The following is an 18,709-nucleotide window of genomic DNA, read 5'->3' on the forward strand; positions in this document are numbered from 1 at the left end:
TATTATTTGTAATGTGTGTTGTGAATTTGAATATTGTCTAGACATTTGATGTACTGCAAAAGGTGCTTATATGAAACTTGTTTGAAGTTAAGTGTTGTAAACTAAAGTTTTTGTAATGCTGTGTTCAGCACTAAAACTGCATGTAAGTACATTGCTCTGTTATTTTTTTAATACCTAAAATGTCTGAATAATTTACAATCACCTTGTAATTTGTTGATTATTTTCATGTTCTGTGGTATCTTTGTGTTTGTTAATCAAAATTATATTGCATTTTCATTGCTTTATTTCTATTTTTTAAATGTTGTGTTTTTGCACATAATATGTATGCTTATCATGCATTAATTTTAGTAATAGAATAAGCCAATAAGTAAATGAATAAAGAAATTATAGTTAAGATTTTACAAAATGGCAATTCTAGTTATGATAGTCATTATTGTGAAAATTTTTGATCGTCAGTTTTGAAAAAATTTCAATGTCAGATAATTTTCAGGCTCCTAAGCGATGGTAAAAAAACTGAAAAAACAAGTAATTAAAAAAAATAATTTTCTTCCAGAATTCCTGCAGAGAATATATATATTCAAAACCAGTGTTTAAAGGCGTTTACTATATCTTGTTTTTTTAAAGTAGCTCTTAAAAACAGAGTCATTATCTCTTGTTAAGGAGCTTGATGCATCTTTATAGCATATATTGTAGATTATTATGACGATTATATAACTACATTTCAATTCAACTTGAATGTTTATGTAGTTTATAGAATTTTATAAATAATAGAAATATAATTTTGATAATACTGTTTAATATACATTTGTTTATTTTTAAACGAAATGAGTTTTAAATAGTTTTTTTGTTTGTATATAGGTATGTGAAAGAAACGTATGTAATATAATATAAGGAGCAATTAGTTCAACTAAAGCCTAGTTTTAAATAAAAACAGGATATACCATTAATGATTTTATAAAGTTGTAATGTGTATTAAAAATTATAGTCTATTTTAAGTTAAGCTTATTTTAAAGATAATCTTTTTTCTACTATATTGCTGGGAAAAATGTATTTCTAAAGCAGGAAACTATGTAGATTTGGCTCTTATTTTTCAATAAAAAATATTGTAAAATCCCATTTATATATATATATTTTTTTTTTTTTTTGTCTTCAGTCATTTGACTGGTTTGTTGCAGCTCTCCAAGCTCTATATATATATATATGTATATAACATTTGATCAGCTGGTTTTCGTGACAGAGGCATAAACGATTATATGAGAAGTAAATGTTGAAGAGACCCCTACCCTAATCCTGTAGACTTAAAACTTGGGAATTTTAAATAACTTAAGTACTTTCATCATACTAAAGTTCAATTTTCTGTGACCACTATGCAAAATGTTAAAAAATACCAATAGGGTGAAAACCACCCCTTCTCTTTTCTAATTTTGTTTAACTTGAATAATTTTTAAAGCATCAATGTTGAGTTATTCTCAAGATATTAATAAAATACAAGCCAACACATGTAACTGCATATATATATATGAGGGTAAGTTAAAAAGTAAAGGGACATTTTGATTTCCTTCCCAATCACATGTTTGGCAGCAGTGATTGTTCTGCTTTAACTCATAACCTCTATCAGCTGTTCCTTGAAAGTATTTTTTCATTGTTAGCTATTTATGATTGTGTTTAAAATGAGTGCTCCTTTGTCTGATTGCACCATTGTTTCCTCAGTTCAGAAGGGGTGAAACCAACAGAGATTATTTGTTGAATGTAGCAGCAATATGGAGAGAGTTGTTTGAGTGGAAGCAAGATCTACAAATGGATTGATCGCTTTAAAAATGGTAAGATTTCTCTCTGTGATGAACAGCAGCAAGGTAGGCCTTCCACTTCAAAGATACAACGATACTGAAGTGGTTAAACAAATATTCTCAATAATCGACAAATTACAGTCGATGAAATCGCAAGCGAGTTGAATATAAGCCATTGCTCAGCATTTTTAATCATCCATGATTCTTTAAACTTTTGAAAATTCTGTGCTCACTGGATTCCACGTGTCAGTTGATCAGCATCTACAAAAAGAGTCATTTGAAAATTTACCAGAAGCGTTTGAAACATTACAAAGATGAAGGAGACTCATTTCTTAAGCGAATAATAAATATTGATGAGACATGGGTCCATCACTTCAAACTTGAGAGCAAACAGCAAAGTTTAGTATGGAAACATCTTTCATCTCCCACATTAAAAAAAGTTCAAAACTCAGATGTAATTGCAGGAAAGATGGTGATGACAAAATTCTGGTATATGGAAGGTTCACTTTTTAGTTAACTTCACTCTTCAAAAGCATGGTATTGCTTCAGGATAATGCTCAAACTCATACAGCGAAAAAATTAGTCCTTTGCCTTTAAGATCTCAGTTTTGAGCTGCTGGACCACCCTCCATACAGTCTGGACCTGGCTCCAAGTGATTTTAATCATTTTAGCCCATTAAGAGAAGAGTTGCAAGGTAATCATTATCGATTTGATGAAGAGGTCATAGAAGTGGTGAAAAATTTTGTGGACACCAGACTGAAAACTTTCTTCCAGGAAGGAATTCAGGATCGTTAAAAGATGATCTAAGTGCATAGAAGTAGGAGGGGATTATGTTGAAAAATAATACACGTGTCATTTATATAAGTACCAATAAGTATTTTGATTTTTTGAATTTCACTTTACTTTTTGACTTGCGTACATAAGTATGTATTCTGGAAATTTTTGTAATGGTTTTTGTGTTTTTTGGACTAAGGAGATCTTGAAGTATTGATATTTACATAAATCCTGTTATCAAATTGCTGTATTTTCCCTATATAGATTTGTCATAGCAGCAGCAATAGAGCTGTAACTGGGAAGTAAACATTCATGAGAGTTTATTATCTTCTGGAGTAATGTATGTTATGAAGAATGTATGTTATGTTGGTAGTTTTCAAAGTGCAGTTCAGTGCAGTTTTTATCTAACAAATGATTGATAGATAAAAAAATATTGATAGAAATAGTGTGGAGAATTATTGATTAGTGGTGCATAAGTAATTCTTTTTCTGTAGATTTCAGAGGAATAAAAATAAAAAATGCCATTTTTCTGATTTAGCTATACATTTTTATTTTATAATTCAAATTTTCTAATTTATTGGTGAGCTAAGTCTACTCTTGGTTTTTTTTTTTTAACTAAGGAAATGGATTTAAAAAAAATCTAATTTAAAAAATTAGAAAAATTTCTAATTTTTCTTTTAAATTCATGCAGTTTCTTCTAGAAAGCCCTTGGAATTTAGATTAAAATTTGAAGAAGATATTATGTTTAATTTATTAATTTTTTAACATGGTGTGATTTTTATTAAAAGTCCTCTAGGATTCTAGAAAAAGTAATTTTAATTAGTTTAATTAATTTTCCACATCACTGCTTTCAAGTCTACTTTTTGTTTGTTTTATATTTTGTTCAGTGTTAGGTACATTTGTTGCAAACTATCCCTTAATCTCCTGTTTTTACATTACTGTGCAACTTATTTTTTATACATTTCAAAAAATTGTTATATTCTATTGCGAATTAGCTATTAAAGATAATATTTATCCAGACTTAATCCAAAACTAGAGAGTTTGATCAAGACTCCATGATAGTAGTAGCGTTTATGAGGTCCTAATTTAGTATAAAATTATTGAAACATTTCCATTAATATTATCTTCCATCATTTCAAAACTTCATTCTGTATTAATGTTTATTTGTTTTCCCATTACCTGTGATTTATTTCTGCTAAGTAAGGAACTGTGAATGTATATTATGAAAATTATTTTATGGTTTATTTTTGCAGCATTCTAATGTTGAGTTTAAGCCTATTCAACTTGTCAGCAAAAAGCTGTTGTTTTTTTATCATTTTTACATAATTAAAACAATTTTACTGAATAATTTTAATTTTAATTAACTTAATTTTACATAATTAAAAAAATGTTACATTTTGAAAATTTTACTTCAGTTTGTTGAAATAAATATTTACATGAAACCATGAGTTTTATTATATTAGGTGTCTTAAGTTGATTCTGAAATTTTTCTAGAATTGGTCTCTTATTTGGTTTTTTACATAATACTTTGAATAATCTAAAACTTGCTTTAAATCTAAATTTTATACAGATAAACAACCCCAATTCATATGTACTAATTGAAGGCAATAAACTGATTGAAACTGATCTTTTATTTTTGTAACATTTTTGAAAATGTATAAATTATTTTAGTTCACTTTGAAGTTCTCTGAATAAAATCTTTGATTTCAGTTTTAATAATTATTTTTCCCAGAAATTTTAACCTCATTGGTTTTTCTCACCTGACAACAATTTTTTTGGTATGTCAATTATTTTATTCTGCTAAAAGTAAGATCCATCACATAACAAATAGCTTTTATGATATAGGTGTGACTTATTCTGCTTTGGGATAAGCTTAGATATAATATTTTATTAATGTGTTTATAAATTACGGTTGAGTTCTTGGATGAGTGGTTTTTGGTTACATAAATTCTTTCTCTGGGCAGAAAATGGAAATATTTAACATAATTGTTTATTAATTTGTGAAGTTTAAGGATTAGAATCATGTGTACGTGTTTTAATTTTTTTGCTTTTTATCGTATGTACAGGGAGCTTTCAGATATCGATGTTCCAGTCTTATATCGCCATCTGTTGTTGGAATCATATAAATCTGAATCGAGTGATGAAGACGTAAATGTTAATATCCCAGGTCCTTCAACATCTCAGCAACCCTCAACACGATCTTTAAGGACTGTAAGAGCAACAAGACGTACCGCACAACCTGTAGTAGCACAAAGAACATCTCAACCGTTTGATTGGAGAAGAGCTTGTAAAGAAATGTTAGATGCTATTTGGTCTGCTCGTGATTCGGAACCTTTCAGGTCAGGTTTATATATATATAATTTTTTTTTTTAAATTAATAAAAACCACCTAAAAATTAAAAGTTTGTACATTCTACTGTCTCCTGCTGCCTACTTGTGCCTGGAAGAAAAATAGAAATGTAGATAAATTTTTTTTCTTGTCAAGCCTACATAGCGCCTGCTATATAAAAGGAGCTCTGATATTTTCTCTTTGTGGGATTGTTTCTCATATCATTGTTTTGCAACGAGTAGATTGTTCTATCTCACTACCTCTTTTTTAACGTAGATTCCTTCTTCATTGTAATTGTAAGTCTGATCTTGCTAGGCTTATGCTGATGATGCTAGAACCTTTAGGTCCAGTACATCATTTGTGTAATCTGGTCCACTCAGAAACTCTTCTAGGTACCAGAATTGGGTTTACCAGGTAAGCTTCTAGTCCTTCTTAAAGAACAAGCTCGATACACAGGAGTTATGTTTTTACAGAAGGACTGTATAAAAATTTCACTCTGACATTAATTTTGTTGTTGAATTTGTGAACAGTTTGATATTAAAAAAAAAATGTTAGCTACATGAAATTCCATACTTTCTAATTATTTTGAATACTTACTAGTAGAAAAATGAGAAAGTTTTATGCAGTTTATGTATTAGGTGATTAGCTCCTTATTTATCAATTATTATTTGTTTTAGATAATGTTAAAAGTAAAAATCATTCTAAATTCCATTAATGTTTGTTTGGTAGGTGTAACAGTGATGTTACTTTTTAAAAAATCTTGAACGCATTGTTGAATGTTAGAGCTTCAGTCCTTCCATTCTGGATTGAGTATTGATGTTTACATATAACATATATGATGCACAGATAAATAATTTTAGGTAAATGAGATGTTTAATTATTTCTAGGGAGCCTGTTGACAGATTAGAGCATCCAGATTATGACAAGATAGTGAGTACGCCGATGGATCTGTGGACTATCCGTGAAGAACTTAGAGGAGATAATTATGCAAACCCTACTGAATTTTGGAAAGATATTAAACTTATGTTTACAAATTCAAAAATTTATTCACCTGATCCTCGTTCCAAGGTAATAGTCATTTATCTTCGTATTTTTATGTAATTTAAGTATGTATTATACATCAGTCTAAAACTCTTATGGTATGAACATTGGTTCAATGGTGTAACCCAGTCTTAAACTGATCTTTGAATTGAAAGCTGCATATGTACATACATTACGCATCCAGATGGTAATGCAGTTTGGCTTAAAGTAGTAGACAATTTACAAAAAAAATTATTTTATTACCGTTAAATTCTACATACTATAAATAAATGTTTCAATGTAGTTGCCGTGCAAATTTAGTTATTATACCTCGACGCTAATTAGAATATACCCTGTTCATAGAATTCCACTGCTTGTGGTTTGAGCTATTTCCAGACATTTTCCTTTGTCTCATCATCATTGCCAGACCTTTGGCTCCCAAGAAATTTTTTGATGAGCGTAAACAGATAGAAAACAATCAGTACTAAGTCCAGTCATTCCTTATTACATCACTTATCACATCTAATTTATAAACTTGACAAATTTGAAAGTAAATTTTCTATGATTGTACATTTCTTGTATTAAAAGATCTGATCAGGAAGGGTATAAAGTTAGGTTGCTTTTCACAATCTGCAGGCCGACCAATTGTTTTTAACAGATGAGATTCTTGCTACAAGTTGGTTGAAGATAAATTGCAGTGGTCAACAGTGTGAGCATAAATTTTATTCTTCAATGGAAGAAAGTAATTATGCAAGTGTAGTGTTGAATGAATTGCCAGGTACTAGAGTGTATATGCAGATGGTGCTTTTTGAACACGCCTTGTATTCATCATAAATTTAGGGAATGTAAACCGGTTTAGCTGTTAAATTACTTATGTTTACACTTTTTTAAATTTTTGTTTGTTTTCACGTAATTTTATTTTTATTTAGCTTTGCTAGATAGGCCTAAGTAGTTATTAATTCATTGATAAGCTTCTCAATTTTATTTGTTTTTGGTGTGAAGTGTTAGTTGCATTTGCGGCATTATCTTAAAAAGTGATATCAATTCGTACCAAGATCAGGGAAAAGATTAAAAAGCTATCAGTATATTTGATCGAGCAAAAATAGGTGCTATTTTTGCAAGTGAATGCACTGTATGAAACGAGTGTCAAGATTTAGGTGATATCTGTCTTAATGCAATAGGAAAAAACAAACCAGACTTCAGTAACAGCTCGCATTCAAATTTTGACTTACAAGTCATTAAGAATGCAATTTAAAACTTCTACTTCAAAGAGTTCCTATGTGTTCCAAATTATTACCTGAAACTGTAGAGAAAATTAGGTTTTTTGAGGATTTTTATAAGTTAGGAAAATATATAAGATGGTTTAAATATCAGGTAAGGCTCAGAATGAAAGAAGAAGAAGATTAATTGCCTTCAGATTTTTACATGAAAGTGGAGGGATTTAAAATCTACAAGAAAAGAATGAGAGTAAGGGAAATTTATATTCTAATTAAGTTCTGTTAGGCTATTTAATATAATTAACTCTGTTATTTTTTGTTATTTTTAATAGCAATAATATTTTTGTTATTGCTAATTACACTGATAAACATAATTTTTCTTTCCTAATATACAATAGATGATTTTAATCTGTTTTTGATGCTGAAAATGAATATGAACTCAGAATCTTTCTACCCACCATTTTTGAAGAATTTTTATATTTTAATTAAAGGATTTTTTATTTTTCAACGTATAGTTAACATTTTAAGCACCTACATTGTATTTTGTTGGCTCATCTTTTAATGTTTAACTTTGTTAACATAATTTGTAAGCTATAAATGAACAATACTAGATAAAGAATTAAATCATATCATAGTCACATATTATGACATATGGTTTGGCGTGAACTAAAGGATAATGTAACAGATTGTTACTTTTGTTTAACAAGTGTGTCTGGAATTTCTAAAAACTCTAAACATACTGTAAAATATCCTTCATTACAATCTGCAATCAAGCCTGTATATCACACTGAAATTATTCCAGTACCTGAGCTACCTATGAATGTATGTTTCGAAAGCAGCGATGAAGAATCAGACAGTGCTGAAGAAGACAACAATGATTTTGATTTTGAATTATCTTCCAATAAGCCACACTTTATATCAGAAGGTGAATGAAATGATTTGGTTAGGGATTTAAACTTAAAAAATCAAGCTGAACTGTTAGGATCAAGATTGCAAGGTTAGAATTTACTTCTAAAAAATACAAACATTTTGGGCTTTTGAAGTTGGCAAAAAGAACTTTCTCAGTACTTTATAGATGAAAAAAAATTTGATTTATTGCAGAAATATTGATGAGCTTATGTTTCACTTAGGACAAGTTCATAAACCTGAGGACTTGCGCCTTTTCATAGATTCGTCCAAGTATAGTTTAAAAGTGGTTCTACTACACAACGGTAACTAATATCCTTCGATACCAATCACTTTTGGTATTGATTTGAAAGAGACGTACAATGTGATGAAAGACGTTCTTGAAAAAATAAATTATAAAAAACATAGCTGGAACATAAGTGGTGATTTGGAAGTTATAGCTATTTTGTTAGGCATGCAGTTAGGCTATATTAAGTACATGTTGTTTTCTTTGCGAATGGGACCGTCGAGCTAGAGATAAACATGTTACCAAAGAGTGGAAGAAACGAGACAACTTAACTTCAAATGGGAAAAATATCGTTCATGAGCCCGTAGTTGAACCCAAAAAATATTTTTACCCCCTCACCACTTAAGCTAGGACTAATGAAAAATTTTGTAAAAGCAATGAAGAAGGATAGTCCTGGATTTTTGTACATCAGGCAGAAATTTCTGAATCTAAGTGAAGGAAAAATTAAAGAAGGATTATTTGTTGGTCCTCAAATAAGAGAGTTGGTCAAAGATAATGTATTTAACTCGATGTTAAATAATGTAGAAAGTGCAGCTTGGACTTCATTTAAAGACATTTGCAAACATTTTCTCGTCAAACAATAATCTGACAATTACCACGATATTGTTAATCAACTTGTACATATTTACTACCCATCCATACATACATATATATTTTACATCTTTACATCCCATAGCTGGGATGTAATATGTCTGTGAAAATACATTTCCTCCACTCACATCTGGATTTTTTCCCGGACAACCTTGAAGACATAAGTGATGAACACTGTGAAAATTTTCACCAAGACATTTCAGTGATGGAAAGCCGCTGTAAAGAGAAATGGACTACTAATATGCTAGCTGATTTCTGTGGGACATTAATTCAGAATGTGCATGAGGCTATTTATAAAAGAAAAGCATTAGCGAAATCATTCTAACGCAAGTATGGGCGTGCAAAATTATAAATTTTACAGATTTTAACTACATATTTCCTTAATTTTTTTTAAGCATAATTTATTTAAAATTAAAGGTAATAGAAAAATGGTATTTATAGATCTGTAAGTTTGTAAATAAGCAATTCAAGAAATAGTATCGCACTTAGAGAAACATTAAAAAAAATTTTTTTGTCATCAGTGTTAGTATTAAACATTTCCTTTTTCTGTTTTAGATTTATGCAATGACAACACGTTTATCATTACTGGCTAAAAAGTTAATGGATAATATATTAGAAAAGTGGCGTTCATCTGTTAGAAGAAGAAAAAGAGGTACATTATATATAAATAAATGTTTTATTGTATATAAGCACCTTAGCAGCAATTTAATGTTGAATTTTGTAATCTTTAAAGTACCGCTGTAGTTCATCTAACTTGAAAACTTACACTAATGCTTTTGCTGTGACCACGGTTTCTTCAGGAATTTTTACTGCAATAAATTGAATAAACATTAAAGAATTCAAAATTAAGAGAGAATATGTGATTATTCTCTGTTGTTTAATTAAAAAACTGAATTATCAGTGTATTATAATATGGACCTAGTGGTACAGTTAAAAAAAAACCATATTTGATAAAATATATAATATAAAAATATTATATAAATTATGATAAATATAAAACAGTGGCTTTGGAAAATTATGTATAATTAATGGTAATGATAAAGATATTATAAATGAGTAATTGACTTATAAGAATGAATAGATAAAAAAATGAGAAAAAGGCTTAAAGTTTTAGTTTAGTTGCACCACTAAGTTTTAATATAATGATAATAGCATTTTAGTTTTAATGAAGTGTCTGAGAGAATAACATATTCTCTCTGATTTTAATCCTTGATTCATTGATTTTTATTACACCTGAAGAAGCTGTAGTCATGACAAAAGGGCTTGTGTAAGTTTTAAGTTAGAAGAATTACAGTAATAGTTTAAAGATAAACAATTTAGTTATAATATATATAATTTATTTTGTTTTATAATTAATGAATAATAAAGGATTTCTGTCTGGGGCAGTGGATAAATCCAAAGAATTGAATCGTATCACTTCATTAATTATGGTTTAATATACCAACAGACACATGGTGTCTTGGTATTAGTATAGTTAAATGTCTAATTCTGGCAATCCATTATTGGGACATATTACATTGCCCATGTAATAAGAAAAAGTTTTTAAATTTAAAAATTCCTGACTGCAAAAATGTTAGTATATATGGTTCAGCATGAAAAAATTTCTTTTATTATTGGCAGTAGTGAGTTGTAAAGTTTGCCCAGGAAACTAATCAGTAATAATCGCATGAAAACCTATTTAATAAAACAATAATGGTGCTGATGTGTAAGTTTATGTACCTTGCAAAAGAAAGCTTGCTAGTGTGATAGCTGACCACTATGTTAACGTGCGAAAGTCTCTTTAAAATTCATTCATAAAAATCAAAAGCTGTGTACAATTTGGGATATTTGTTTAATAGCAAAACCCTTCTGTAGGGAAAACAAATTTATAAATCGGATTGAAACGGGTCAATTTGTTAAAGTTACGGGAAACAAAGAATACAGATTCTTCTGTCAATATACATAATCCACTCTGGCAGTTGCCAAATAGGGAGTAAAGATTTTACTCGCAAGGACAATCAATCAACAGCATACATTGATGTCCTTTTGCAGAGTGGTGCTGAGATGTTTTGGTTCAAGTCTTCATTTCGTTCTTTTTAACTTACTTGTTCTTACCTATATGCCAACACAATGATTCTCAACCTTTTTATCTCCACACCCCCCAAAAAGTAAAAAAAAAAAATATGTAATGAATATTTCACGATCCTTCCAAACCCGAACCAGTGAAACCAGTTAAAACTATTTAGCTGCATTGACAGCGACGTGTATGATCATGCATATATAAAGTGTACAAAAGGAATTTGCAAGTTACATTTTGATGTGTACATGCTCCTTGTAATTTGATCTGTTGCATAATATTCACTGTGAGAGCGTCATGTTTTAATATGCATATGATACATTGTCGTACTCTCAGCAGTATTAATAGGTGTAAGGGATTGCAGAATGTCAGTTTAGTTTTGAATATAAAGCGTATATCTTGTGACTTGTAAGTTTTAAAAGGTTAGTTTCGTTGAAAATCATAATTGACGTTTCAGTTTTTTAGTGTGGGATGTAACTTTTTTTTTCAGTTCTCATGCAAATTAGATAAATGTTTGAAAAAACAATGCGAGCCATCTACATCCAGCAAATCAATCGGTAAAAAGACAAGATTATATAGTGACAGTTATTTAAATTACGGTATTACCTCATCGGATGGAAAGCCACAGTGCGTTGTTTGCTTTCAAGTCCTCTCTGATGAAAGCATGATGCCAGCTACAAAAAAAGTCACCAGATGCACGCTTTACATTCGAAACTAAACTGACATTCTGCAATCCCTTAGCTTGTTTTATACTGCTGAGAACACGATGTGATAACGTATATGTGTGTTAAAACAAGGTGATGCTCACAGTGAATATTATGCAAAGGGTCAAATTAATTCGACCATTGGAAACTAAACATCTGGATCATAAAAGCAAACCTTTGGAATTTTTTGAAATAAAATTGCATCCTTTGAGAAATCAATAAGATTTTATTTCTAAGTCAAGTTGTACTGATAAAAATTTAATTGAAGCAGCTTATCTCAGCATTAAGAATAGCTAAGATGTCCAAACCCCATACAATTGCAGAAAACTTCATATTTCCTGCTGTAATTGATATGGTCAGTGTTTTAATAAGTGTGAATTCCACTTTCTAATAACACAGTATCAAGGCAAATCGATGACATGATTGCTGATGTTCAGAATTGGATAATTCAGTTAGAGAGTACAAGTGAATTTTTTAGTAATCAATTTGACAAATTGATTGAACAAATTGAACAGATGTGGCAAACATTTCTCAGTTCTTATGTTTTATGAGATATTAATGCGATAAGAGCAGATCAATTAAAAAAAAAGTTTTTTTTTCAATCAAACCAGGACACTGTCTTTTTCATGTGTTTTTTAAATGAATTTACTGAAAACTATAACATAGATTGGAGGAAATGTATTGAGTATGAGTATGTAGTGATTGTGCAAATGCGATGACAGGAAAGAACAGTAGATTTCTGAAAAAATTAAAAGAGTCTTATACCAAGGGCAGAATGGACACACTGCTTCCTGCACAGACATGCTGTTGCCATAAAAAAATATGCTGGAAAATCTCAGACAAATTCTTTGTAAAGTTGTAAAAATGGTTAATTTTATTAAAAGTCGACCATTACAGTTTAGGCTGTTTGCTAAACTGAGCATTCAAAGGGCAAAAAAGAATTCTTTTTTCCATACATAAGTCAGATTGTTATCGCACGGGAAATTGTTAACCCAGCTATTGAAATTACAAGATGAATTAATAATATTTTTCCAGGATAAACAAATGTCATTCTCAATGTTTTTAGAGAATAATGAGTATGTACTGATGGCTTACTTAGCTTGTGTATTTTTGCATTTAAACAAGCTGAATCTGAATTTACAAGGACGTGATAAAAATATTTTATTAATGACAGACAAATTTCATGCTTTCATTAAGAAGCTTGATATCTAGATTATTCTTCTTCAAAGCAAAAATTTTGATATGTTTCCACTCACTACCAATTATATTGAGAAAAATTTGGATGAAAAAGACATTATTATTTACCACATTTTGGGTAGCATGAAGATGCATTTGTGTGAAGTAAAACTTCAGTCAGCAGAATATTTCCTAGAAGATAAAAATTATTTCTCAAAGAGATTGGTACTGAATTCATTTAGTGAAAACGTTGCACCTGCTAAGTTACCGATTGAGATTCACGACCGGCTCATCAAAATTTCTGCCAATAAAATGTTAAAACTACAATTCACATCTGAAGATTTTGTTACGCCTTAGGCTTTGTACACAATTTGCTTTTGAGTACAAAGATACACATATGGAGAAATTTTTGAATGAAAAACAAATGCAACTGTCCCATTAATTTCTCTTCACATGTGCACTTAGAAATGTAAGTAAAATGTTTATAATAAATGATTTTTTCTCATAAAATGGTTTTATTTTTGATTATGTATAAAGTTGTTAGGGATGTAGGATGTAGAGGGTATACTGAAATGAAACGACTAGCACTAGATAGGGAATCTTGGAGAGCTGCATCAAACCAGTCAAATGACTGAAGACAAAAAAAAAAAAATAAATAAAGTTGTAGGCTAATTTCGCAACCTCTTTTTGATATCACCACGAACACCAGGTTGAGAAATTCTGCACTAACACATGTACTAGGACCAAGCTATTATTATTATTTTTTATTTTTTGCTTCTTTTCCATATTTCCTTCATTCCCTCATAGTTCATTCATTCTTCTTCTTGTGTCCATTTTATTATATAGTATTTATTATAATAATAATATTTATAAGAATCTTGAAAAAGCTATATGAACATCATGTTTGCTGATTATTATATTTCATTTGATTGTAATGATTATTAATCTTCAAGTTTTATAAAACAAAATCCATTGTTGCAGTTTTTGTTAATCTGCCATATGATGTCCATACACGCGACTGAATTTTGATGAAGACCTTTTTTCATGATATTTACAAACGCTAGTGACATCTGAATTAACACTTAAAACAGAAGTGGTTGGTTTTCATCACAAAAATTCACAAATTTTAATGGGTTCTTTTGGCACTGTGTACCGTGCACTGTTTTATGACACTCTTCATTCACATAAATTCCTATGGAACAAAGTTCTTCCATTGTTTTATGTGAAATTACTTGAAAATAATGTAAATATTTAACTGATTTTAAAATTTGTAAATATAATATTAAGTAAAACGTGTTAATAAACACTTCAAAACACAGCATGTAATTTGAGACGCTCTGTAAAGATGTGAACAGGTTACTGACTAATGTCAGTCTGAAGTTTAATTACTCTCATTATATATTTTATTGCACATATCCAACAGTAGAATTCTGCATTCTCTCCAAGAGCTTTAAACAACTCAATTGGCAATTCATCACATCCTCCAGCTTTGCCATTAGCCATCACTTTCATTTTAATATATTATAATCCTCGTGATCTTCATCAACTATGTTTCTCTTCTTGATCTACTCCCCTTGGCCTATCATTCAGTGCGTATAAATCCATGATGTACTCCCATATATTTTTCATTTCATTCTTCTCAGTGTCCTTGTTCTTCGACTCGATCTAATACACTGACAACTTTTAACATTTTTCCTGAATATCATTTCTGCAGCTTTTTGGTTCATAAGATTGTATTTCCCTTCTTTTTCTTGTTTTTCTATTGCAGTACACTTTACCTGCAACCACTTTTCTCTTGCTATCTCAGTTTTTCTTTTTAATTCTTTATTAAGCTTTCTGTAGTTCCTTTTACCTTCCTCTGTCCTAATATTTTTCTATTTTATCCTTTCATTCATTTTTTCTATCATTTCTTCACTGACCCACTCCTTCCATATTCTTTCTGTGTTCTTAATTCCTATTGTTTCCACAGCTGCTTCTTTTATATTGTCTTCAATATTTAACCAATGATCATTCACTCTGTTTGGCTCCCCTCCCATTCTTGTTTTTTCCAGTATGCTATTTTGCATCTCTTTGTTTCTTAGTTTTTCCAAATCATAGGTACTTCATTTCTGACCAACGTTTATTTTCTTGAGCTTCAAGTTAATTTCTGCTTACTACTAAGTTGTAATCAGAGTTTACATTTACACCTGGGTAAGCTTTGCATTTTTCATACAGTATCTTTGTTGTGTGAACATGTAATCAATTTGATAATTCTCGCCATCCAATCTTAACACCCATGTGTACCTCCTTTTATGATTTTCAAACGTTGTGTTTCCCACTACGTATTATTTTCCATGCAGAACTCAACTGATCTCTCTACTCTTTTGTTTCTGTTACCTAAATCATATTTTCCTGTTTTGTCCTTCACCAACCACAGCATTCCAGTCTTTCAATATCAATTCACACATGCCTTTTTCCATTCCTTCTCTATTTTTTTTTCCAGCTTTCAATAATATTCCTCAATTTCTTCTTCAGTATATTGTGATGTTGGCATATGTACTTGAATTATTACAAGGTCTTTATATTATAATACCATCTTATATAATCATCAAGTGATCATCAGCATATTCCTCCTTAATTACTTTTCCTACTAATTTCTTTTTTATTAATATACCACCTCCATTCCTACTACTTCTTTTGGCACCTGAGTAGTACAAGTGAAAGTCCCCACTCGACGTATCTCCATTTCCTCCCCATATCACGTAATCACTCATTCCAAGTACGTCTGATTTATTTCTAATTATTTCTTGTTTTGAATTTTCAAGCATACCCTTTTGCAGTAGTGTCAGTTCATCCAAGTTCCTATCCTTATCGTATCTCCTGCTTTCTTCTTCATTTTTCCAGCCCTCCCTGCATAATTACCCTTTCTGTGTACATACTTTATTCTCATTTCTTCACAATAATGAAACCTTGTTGTATTCCCCTCCCGGAAATCCGAATGAGAGTAAGCTTTATCTCTGGAGTCTTTTACAAAAAGGTCCATCCCATGCCATGATCAATTAAGAATATCCTTAAGGACCTTTAATGCAGTGGTTTCCCATTGTCTTCTGCATTTCAATGTCGTTGATCTGGTGATTCATCTGCCTTCAGGGGCAATTTCTCATCTCCAGGGTAATAGAGTGCCCTTCCTTCAACCCCCTCATCCACCCTCATCAGAGGCTGTTGGCACTTGGCAGAAGCAGGGCCATTTATACAAATGGCCACTCTGTTGCTAGAGCCACATCTAAGAACAGGATGCACCATGTAGCAAGCCATAGCTACACTTCAAGAAGTGTTCAAAAAGCTGAAGGTGTGGTTGTACATGGGAGAGGCTTTCTGAGACACATCCCATATCTTACATTCCTTAGTTCTTGTAAAATAAACACTTGCTCAGACTTACTTGCTTTGAAGATATTTGCTCTCATATGGCTTGTAGCCCTCCTTTCATAAAATTTTATGATAGCTTGACAGATGAATTACTTTAACTTTATAAAGATTTCTGTAAGTTACCCGTTGAAAATGTGTTATTAAAATAAATAATTCATTTTTATTAACTGTAAAAAAGTCATTTTGAAATAAGTTTAATTATACAGGACGTAATGGGAGGTGTTGGCCAAACTTAAGGGACTGATTCAGAACATAAAAATAAACAGGGCATGTAGACAGATCCCCTGTTTTGATTCATTTTGTTTTTCTTTAAAAATTTAGGCATTTTAATGAATTTTTTTCTAAATGTACCCAATAAAATCTACAAAAAATAAAGTAAAATATTCTCAAAAATTTACAAATAAATAAGTTTTATCTTTGAAAATAACTAAATTGTGGCATAAAATTTTAAATTATTAATATTGTTGTAAATACTACTTTTAAGGAATTATGTTTTGTTAGATAAAGTTTTATGCCTTTTATTGTGAACAAAATGACACCTCATTTGTTCAAATCATTAATAAATGGCTGAGATATAGCTGAAATTGTTGAAGCTGACTGTAAAAAGTTATGCAGTCAATCAACAGGTGAAATATTGTCATTTGTGCCTGTTTACATTCATAAATGCCATTAAAATATCTTGGTCTGTTCTTAAGGTATAAATTTCTATTAAACAAAGGAAATGGCAGACAGGGAAAATAAAGAAGGGGTAGGGCATTCGTACTGAATCAGTCTCTTAAATTTGTCCAACACTTCCCGGTATAGTTTGTATATACAAAAAATTTTGAAAAATTGTACTAACTCTAAAAATGTACAATAAAATTTAATTTTTGATGTAGTAGGTGCTTTATAGATTAAAACTTTTTGTATATCCTATTTGTTTATTTAAAAATAAAATGCAAATTGGGTGGAAGTCGCACTCAACAATATTACTTGTGAAACCAGGTTAACTTATGTTTGATGTAGGAATAATTCAGGAGTAATAAAATAAATGATAACGTCAGTATTAAAGAAAATAATTTAAAAACTTTTTTACATTGGTAATCTACTGATTCAATTCAAGTAAATCCAGATTATTTGTCTTCCAGGTTTTGAAACATGACTCAAGTTCTCCATCAAAAATTAGGGGAGATGTCTTTGAAGAAATTTTGATTGAAACATTGTGGGGCTCTCCAGAGGGGGTTAAATTTTGAAAAAAATAGCCTGTCTGAATCAGATTACTCCTTCACCCGTCCACTTGTTTTAATAAATAATTGATAGATAACAGGCTATTCTGGCTTATTTGATAATGAAATACTTTTAAACACAAACATCATACTTAGATTTTTTTTATGTAACAATGAGAGTACTTGTAAGATTTTAATGATATTTATAATATGGAAGAAATATTAATGACATAACCTCATCTATTAGAATCCCTAGCAACTGCAATCGTTGTAATATACTTATACTTTAGTTTTGAATAATGCATGCTACAATCCAACCTTTTAGAATTTTTTTTCTGTAATTAATGTTTTTAAACTTACTTTATTTTTTTCTAATGAATTTATAAGAAGTATGGTAGAAGACACAAATAGGCACAGATAAATAATTATGAAATCTACATCTCTTAAAAAAAAATATTATTTGACATGTTTGAGAAGGGTGTAACTGTATCAGAAAGTTATTTTTAGGTTTATAACTCAAATCAAAAACTGATTAGAATTTTTTCTAAATTGGAGTACAATTTATCACACTAAGTCCTTATTTTGATATTGATTGTTGTAAAATCCTTATAGAATATATGACTATAATTATATTAATTGTTGACCTTTTTAGTTGTAAAACCGGTAATAAGACGTAAAATGAACAGGCAAAGGAAAAACATTTATGTTCAGAATGGAACTGCATCAGATAGCGATGATGATGATGAAGATGATGATGATGGCGATGATGATGATGATTTAGATCCCAGCGAAGTTGGTGATGAACATGATCATGACTATTCATCCGGTAGAAATAGTTCAGGTATTGTGATAGTATTACAGTTGCAATTATTAGTATAGCTCTGTAATTAAGCAAATAGTGTTTATACTTCAATTTGATAGGCTGCATATGTTCATTAGGTATATGCACTAAGGTTTTAGATTTCCTAATATAATACATAAATCATTCCTGAAATTAATGTTGGCCGTGCTCAAAAACATCAAGCGTGCTGTGGAAAAGTGAAGAAGGAAATTGTTTCCCATTGCCTTCTTCACCGGTGAACATCATTTCTCTTGAAAAAAGCAACTCTTCTCTGATATTGCTTGTATTTTAGACGCTTAATATGTGTTACTCCTGTAATAAAGACTGAAAAAAGTTGTGTAAAGTGACGATTAATTATTCCCTTTTGAAAGTAAACAATGCATTATGCATATTGCCTTTATGCAATAGAGGAG

The 18,709-nt window shown here is 30.3% G+C and overlaps 1 protein-coding gene across 5 annotated transcripts in view; it reads left to right on the forward strand.

The window, feature by feature from the left end:
* Positions 1-18,709, forward strand: part of BRWD3 (bromodomain and WD repeat-containing protein) — a 153,525-nt gene that overhangs the window by 96,379 nt on the left and 38,437 nt on the right. For all 5 annotated transcript variants that reach the window (XM_075371709.1, XM_075371708.1, XM_075371710.1 and 2 more), the window contains 4 exons: positions 4,628-4,900; positions 5,777-5,957; positions 9,465-9,561; positions 18,108-18,296. In XM_075371709.1, coding sequence (XP_075227824.1) covers positions 4,628-4,900; positions 5,777-5,957; positions 9,465-9,561; positions 18,108-18,296 — 740 coding nt within the window. The remainder of the gene's footprint in view (positions 1-4,627; positions 4,901-5,776; positions 5,958-9,464; positions 9,562-18,107; positions 18,297-18,709) is intronic.

The sequence above is a fragment of the Lycorma delicatula genome, chromosome 7, assembly GCF_047948215.1.
Source record: "Lycorma delicatula isolate Av1 chromosome 7, ASM4794821v1, whole genome shotgun sequence".
Classification (NCBI taxonomy): Eukaryota; Metazoa; Arthropoda; class Insecta; order Hemiptera; family Fulgoridae; genus Lycorma; species Lycorma delicatula.